Here is a 7,913-nt window from a genome sequence, read left to right as displayed (position 1 = left end):
ACGTTTAGAATTCTAATGAAGATACTGTGGTTTGGATTTACCACGTTTGTTTTTTCCAGACACCTTACCTATTTTTTATTTGTTTCCTGTGTTTCCCTGTAATCATATTCAGAAAATAGTTCTAAATTTCATTCTATTTCTCTGGACATTGTATACTCAGTAACATATTACTTTAGGTAGAAATTAAAACATACTTTTTTTTTGAAGAATGCTTTTAAAATCTAGTCACTGTGTGACATTACTTTCTACATTTAATTTCAATTTGTTACTATACGTACACTGATACTTATCTATTGACTACTATTTTTTGATGAGTTTTTTCTTTTTAAGTGAAGTCACATGTACAGATCATAAGGGAACACTTCAGTAGAATTTCACAAACTGATCACATCTCTATGATCCACTGAGAACAAGAAACATAAATGTTGTTCCTCTATAATTATTTTTCATGGCTAGTGGGTTTTTTTAATATGTTTTAGAAATCTTCTCTAATATTGAAACCACAGGCACAAATCTTTTTCTTTTTCCAAACATATCATTATCTTTACGATTCCAATCAGAAATGTATTAAAAATACCTGTGTTGTGTGGTTTGCGTACAGACATAGGTTTCTATTCTTTGTCTTTCCCCAACATGGCTACAAATTTCAATGTATTCTGAAAATGTTTGAGCATGCTTTCTTTTCATTGGCTTGAACAAATCATTTCTTCACATGGACTAACCTCATTGTTATCTTGGAACAGACTTCTGTCAGTTCTCTGTCTTTTTCTGCCTCTAGTGATGTTGAGAAATCTCACAAGACTACACCCTCAGTGTCAGTTTTGAGGTCAAAAACGTTCTATCTGGAGTCCCTTCTCTCCCCTGCCCCTCAGCATAAACACAGAGCCACCCGAGGGAAGTAGCTCAGTAGAGACCCTGGATGTCTGCCTACCTTACTCCAAGCTCCCACCTCCCTATGCTCTGGTGAGCCTGCCCTTCTCTCTCAAGCCTGCCTCATTCTCAGCAAGGTCGGTCCCTGCTCCAAGAGACCTGCACAAGTTGCTGCCCACACCTCATTTCCTGACCAAACAGTTCTGGAGGGCCTCAGTTCTGGTGGAGTTGATGTCAGGTCTCAATTCACAAGCAGACTGCAGTGCATCTAGCTATGACTTACCATGTTCAGGCCAGGGACCCTACACTGTCCATAGCAATCAAGGAGAGCATCTACAGGCCGCTGTCTAAATGGTCTACGGGAGACATAACTGTCTTTTCTAACATACAGAGGAAGGCAGGGCCTTAGACAAAATGCCAAGGTGGAAGAATTTATCCAAGTCAAAGAAGAAGATATGGCCATGAAGAGAGATTTAAGTGAAATGGTTGTAAGTAACATGCTTGATGGAGAATTGAAGGCAATATTCATAAGGATACTCTCTGGGTTGAAAAAAGAATAGTGAGAACCTTACCAGGGAGCTAAAACAGCTAAAAAAGAATCAAACAGAGAAGAACAGTGCAATGAACAAGATTGAGGGACACTTGGGTGGGTCCTTGAATTAAGCATCCAACTCTTGATTTTGGCTTAGGTCATGATGTCACGGTTTGGGAGACAGAACCCCAACTTATTCTCTGCAGTGACTGCCTCTGGAGTCTGATAGGGATTTTCTCTCCCTCTTGCTCTGCCTCTCTTGTGCTTTCACTCTCTGTATCTCTGAGAAAATAAACAGTTTTTTTTTTTAAGTAAAGAAAAGGAAAAGATTGGAAACAGGCTTAGCAGTGAACAGCAGGCTGGAAGTACCAGAGGAATGACTTTGTCAACTAGAAGAAGAAAAAAATGAAGAAAAAGAATGACTCTAAGCAAAAGACAGGAGAAGAATCATGCAACAGTATTGACTCGGGGAACTCAGAGACTCCATCAAATGTAATAATATTTGCATGATAGGAGTCTCAGAAGCAAAAGGGAGAGAAAAGGGGGGGGGGTGGAAGTACTTTATTTTAAGAAATATTAGCAGAAATCTTCCATAATCCTGGAAGAAAACAGACCTCCAGATCCAGGAATGTCAAAATAGATAAAAACAAAAAAATAAAAAACTATATGCTGCCTCTAAGGACTCATTTAGACATAGAGACACCTGCAGGTTGTTTTCTTAGAAAAGAAACAGGTTGTTTTCCACTGCTCCCCAGTGGATTTCTTTTCTAAGTTATTTGATTTGTTAGGATATCATTTTATATGTAGTTGAAGCATTACCAATTTTGTTATTTTTCTTGTTACATGGGCATTACTTTCAATGTTATGTTACCTTTTTATTCTGGTCTCTGTTTCATTTATTTCTGATGTTGCCTTCTAAATAAAATAATTTCAGATTTTGCTTTGTAATTTCTCCCTCTACTAAATTTCAGCTAACAGACTTCCTTTTCTAGTTCCTTTTGGTGTAATGTTGTTAATTTCAATGTTTTCCTTAACTGAAGCATTTATGGCATTAAAAAATAGAAAACTCAAAAGCAGTAGAAAACCTAGCAGAAATAACTCAAGCGATGACCAAAATAATACAAAATAAAAATAAGGATCCTTTAGGGTTTTCTATAGATCGTGTCATCTGTGAACAGAGATAAGATTTTTAGGAGTTTGTAGCCTTCTTTACAGTAGTTATTCCTTTCATTTGTAACCTGGTAATGCTGGTACCACAGAGAGTATTTTCATATTTTCCCTTATCTTCACTCCTTGGAAATACTCAAGGAGAGTTTAAGTACTTTCTCGTGAAATGCTTGTTTGAATGATCCACTGAATTTATCGGACATAGCAGCTTTCCTTGTTTAGAGTTAGTTTGTTTTTTTGTTTGTATTTGCTTAAATTACTCTTTGAATCTACTTACTACTCAGCAATAGTGATTTTTTGTTGTTGTTGTTTTCATGATGGAGTATAGGTGGTTATACCTTATTTGAATTCATTATCCTCTGTTGGTATCAATTTGTGGGCATATAATTATCCATTGTTGCCTCTTTTATTCATTTTATTTCAACAGTATCAGTGATAACATGTCTGCTTTCACTTCACTGCTGCTTTAGTTGGTCGTTTCTCTTTCATTCTGACTTGATTGAAAGGTCTATCAATTTTGTTCATTTTTTCTCAAAGCCAATGCTTCCTCTGGTTGCTGTGGTCTTAGTTTTACTGTATGCTATTTTGTTGATTTCAGTTTTATGTTTAAGTTTCCTTCTGTGGTGATTTTGGGCTCATGTGGTAGTTTTCCTGATCATTCAAGGTATAAGAAAATGATTTCTACTATAGCATGACAGTACTACAGAATTATCTATTAGGACTTATGGTCAGTATGTTGCATGCAACTTTATGTGTCCGTGAAGGAATGAAGTCCTGATGATTCCTTCTCAAACATTTAGTCGTTGTTTTCTGATTGATTCTAAGATTGCATAATAGAAGTCTTCAGTATATTCATCTGAGAGTAGTAAGTGGGATGATTTTACTTTTCTGTTATTTGATATCTTTCAGCTGCATCTTCACAATGCACCCAGAATTTCCTGCCAAAGCCGTACTTAGAACCTTCTCTCCAAAAAGTGTCAATGGGTGAACATAGTACCCTTGAGAATTTACACTTAATGATAGATTGTGACAACGATGGGGAGAGTGAAGGGCATCAAACATATGACGGACATTTCCAAACAGAGACATCTTCCCATAGGAAGAATCTCACTGACCCATATGGTGAAGGATATAAAGCATTTTGCAAAACCTCCCCTTGTAAGTTAGCTACTTCTACAAAGCAGTGTGTTTCCGTCACCAAAAACTCAAGTCAAAGATTCAAACATAATTATTTGTCGAAAGAAAATTTGGAAAATCTGGAAAGTTACCTCATTCAGGTGGAAAATAAGTATTTGAACCAATTTGAAAATAGGATCGGATTGACCTTTCAGACAACTGTTTTTGAAAATCATAAATTTAAAAATCAAGAAGAAATTGTTAAGGGGTGTCAATTTGAGGGGCACATCACAAAGAAGTCAACCCTACAAACCTACGAGAGTATTTTCAATGGACATAGAATTGTTCCTTGCACTGCATCTGAGAAAACATTTAACCAGGGCTCAATTGTTAACAAATGTCTATGTACTCATTTGCCAGATAACCATTTTGAATGTAATAAAGGTAAGGAAATTTTATCTCAAAGATCTAAACATATTATACAGACGAGTATGCCTATAAAAGAAAATCTTTATAAATATAATGCATGTGGGAAAGATCTGAAGGAGTCCTCCAGTGTTGGTGATCATCAGACAATTTGTGTGGGAAAAAACACATACATGTGTAATAAATCTGGAAGTGTGTGGAGTCAGTCACGAAGACTAAATGCACATAGGACAATTCGTCCTGGAGAGAAAAGGTACACTTGTAGGGAATGTGGCATAGTCTTTCATTGGCACTCGGCACTATCTCAACATCAGCGAATGCATGCTGGAACGAAATTGTACAAATGTGAAGAATGTGGTAAAACCTTTAAGGACTACTCATCACTAAATAAACACAGGCAAATCCGCATCAGAGTGGGACATCACAAATGTCAACAATGTAGCAAAGCTTTTAGGAGGCACTCCTACCTTCCTAGACACCAGAGCATCCATACTGGAGAGACCCCTTACCAATGTAAAGAATGTGGCAAGGCCTTTAGCCAGCGCTCAACCCTTACTCAACATCTCAGAATTCACACTGGGGAGAAACCTTACCAATGTAAATATTGTGATAAGGCCTTTAGCCAGCACTCAAACCTTATTCGACATCATAGAGTTCATACTGGAGAGAAACCTTACCAATGTAGAGAATGTGGCAAGGTCTTTGGCCAGCACTCACACCTTACTCAACACCACAGAATTCATAGTGGAGAGAAACCTTACCAATGTAAAGAATGTGGCAAGGCCTTTAGCCACCACTCAGTCCTTATTCACCATCACAGAATTCACACTGAAGAGAAACCTCACCAATGTAAAGAATGTGGCAAGACCTTTACCGAGCACTCAAACCTTACTCGCCATCTCAGAATTCATACTGGAGAGAAACCTTACAAATGTAAGGAATGTGGCAAGGCCTTTACCCAGCACTCAATCCTTACTCGCCATCTCAGAATTCATACTGGAGAGAAACCTTACAAATGTAAGGAATGTGGCAAGGCCTTTACCAGGTACTCAAATCTTATTCGACATCTCAGAATTCATAATGGAGAGAAACCTTACAAATGTAAGGAATGTGGCAAGGCCTTTAAAGGACCCTCAGACCTCACTCGACATTACAGAATTCATAGTGGAGAGAAACCTCACCAATGTAAGGAATGTGGCAAGGCCTTTACCAGGCACTCACACCTTATTCAACATCTCAGAATTCACACTGGAGAGAAACCTCACCAGTGTAAAGAATGCGGCAAGGCCTTTAGCTACCACTCAGTCCTTATTCACCATCGCAGAATTCACACTGGAGAGAAACCTCACCAATGTAAAGAATGTGGCAAGACCTTTACCGAGCACTCAAACCTTACTCGCCATCTCAGAATTCATACTGGAGAGAAACCTTACAAATGCAAGGAATGTGGCAAGGCCTTTACCAGGTACTCAAATCTTATTCGACATCTCAGAATTCATAATGGAGAGAAACCTCACCAATGTAAGGAATGTGGCAAGGCCTTTACCAGGCACTCGCACCTTATTCAACATCTCAGAATTCACACTGGAGAGAAACCTCACCAGTGTAAAGAATGTGGCAAGGCCTTTAGCTTGCATTCATGCCTTATTCAACATCTCAGAATTCATGCTGGAGAGAAACATTACCAATGTAAAGAATGTGGCAAGGCCTTTACCTGGTTCTCAATCCTTACTCGACATCACAGAATTCACACTGGAGAGAAACCTGATAATGTAAAAAGAATGTAAGTCAGTGCCTGTAAGTGGTGCCCAGCCCTTACGGGACATCAGAAAATTCCTATTGGAGAGTAACCATACAAATGTAAAGAATGTGCAAGCTCTCCCTGCAAGTCACAACTTACTCCATATTCTAGTTATCACATAAGAGCCAAAGTGTGAAATGGAAAGTGGCCATGCCTTTACCTGGAATTCAATCTTTGCTCGATATCACAAAATGCACCCTAGATGCAAACCCTAGAAATGTAATGAATGAAGACCCTCATTTTAAATATACACTTTAGGAAACACAAGAGATGCATATAAGAAAGTAACTGGAAAGATAGATTTACAAAAGTATTTCATTGAACATCAAATGTGAATCATGTTACAGAAATCAAGTAGAAAGGAGTATATCAGTCATTTCATTCAGACATTGCTTCAAAATACTTATAAGGAATAGCACAGAGTTAGACACTTAGAAAACATATATGCTATTCTGGTTCTAAAGATCTAGTGGATCAGTTTTTGAATATAATTAATTTCAAAATGTGCTTTGTTTTGTTTTTTGTTTTTTGGGTTTTTTTTGTTACATTGACCCTCTTTGGGATTTGTGACTAGCAAATATTAATGTATTCCTACTCTCAAATCCCTTCGGAATATTCATTTATTCCTGGTGGATGTGTGAAACCATGTGGATGACTTGTTGAATCAAAAGTATGAGATGCCCTTCTTTATTAGATGGGACCCAGGCATGTCTAATTTTCCACAGAAGATAAAGGATAGTTTGATGCACAACATCTGAAGCAAATCTAAATGGAGATGCTGTTTGTGGTTTTACCACTGATGTAAGTTGTCATGAGACAGGTGTTGAGAACACCATTGTCCATTTATTCTAAAAACTTCCTGAATATTAGAAAATGTTTTATGATAAGGTCTTAAAGGCAAAAGAGGTGGCAGTCCAGTGCACTGATAGATCTTTACAACAGCAATAGTCAGAGCGCATGAGTTGAGTGGCAACCAGAGCCTAGCTAACTCTTCCCCCAAATGGCATAAATTGTACATCCACATCTCTCAACAATTACCTCCGGCCTGATATTTATGGAAATCACTACTCCCCTGTCATTACATCAACACATGAATGCTTTTTTACCACTTGTATTCTATATTTTGAACGATTTGTTGAGTCGAGTGGATTTGAAATGCATAAATTGGTCTGTGTGAACTTAATATATTTTAATTAATAAAATATAATTGTTTTTAATGTGTTAACATGGATGTGTAATGAATGAAGTGTGATCCAACCAGCAATGTTACCACATCCTCTTGTATTTAAGGTTGTAAGTAACTGACGGAATCTATAACTCTTTTCCTAACACAACGGCATAACATACCCAGTAATCCGTTTTCTCCGCGGCCTTAGGATTTACATAATGTGCCATTATTTTTCCTCTCGTTTATCCATTATACCATTTTCTCCTCTTTGTGAATACTGTGATATTATTATGGATATATTATGGAGTCTAGGGGGGTACTGCTGACCTTTTGCCTAAGGTCCCCCATGAAACGCTATTTGGCATTCATTTTGCACAGCCAGTCCATTTGTTTTTAAGTTTATTTATTCTGAGACAGAGCATAAGCATGGGAGGGGCGAAGCAGTGGGGACAGAATCCCAAGCAACTCTGCTGTCAGCACACAGCCAGACACAGGCTTCAGACCCATTAACTATGGGATCAAGAGCCACATGCTTAACCTACTGAGGCATCCAGGTGCCCCTAGCCAGGAGTTTTACAGGGCCTTGACTGACACCAGCCCCTCTCACTAGTACATTCCCTAGACAACACCCTACAGACTCACAAGATAATGTAACTTTTGATAAGACAGTTTTAATCTGCCCCTGTGACCAAGCGGGTCTGCTTTCTCCCAGTGCTTTCCCCTCTGTGTCCCTTACAGAAGGCCAGAGCTTGCTTAAACCTGCTATAGTTTGAATGGCAAAATCTGGACTTGGCCAGAGGCTCTAAAGCATGCCATCATGGCAGCTAAGACAG

General features: G+C 38.3%; 1 protein-coding gene across 1 annotated transcript; it reads left to right on the top strand.

Moving 5' to 3' along the window:
• The first annotated feature begins 6 nt into the window (after positions 1 to 6).
• Positions 7 to 6,754, top strand: LOC128313855 (zinc finger protein 345-like). The gene has a single exon (XM_053214017.1). It carries the CDS (start codon positions 3,550 to 3,552, stop codon positions 5,896 to 5,898), a length of 2,349 nt encoding a protein of 782 aa, XP_053069992.1. The 5' UTR covers positions 7 to 3,549; the 3' UTR covers positions 5,899 to 6,754.
• The last annotated feature ends 1,159 nt before the right edge of the window (positions 6,755 to 7,913 follow it).

This window comes from Acinonyx jubatus, unplaced genomic scaffold, assembly GCF_027475565.1.
Source record: "Acinonyx jubatus isolate Ajub_Pintada_27869175 unplaced genomic scaffold, VMU_Ajub_asm_v1.0 scaffold_122, whole genome shotgun sequence".
Taxonomy (NCBI): domain Eukaryota; kingdom Metazoa; phylum Chordata; class Mammalia; order Carnivora; family Felidae; genus Acinonyx; species Acinonyx jubatus.
The sequence above is the reverse complement of the archived record's forward strand: the minus strand, read 5'-3'. Positions and strand labels throughout refer to the sequence as shown.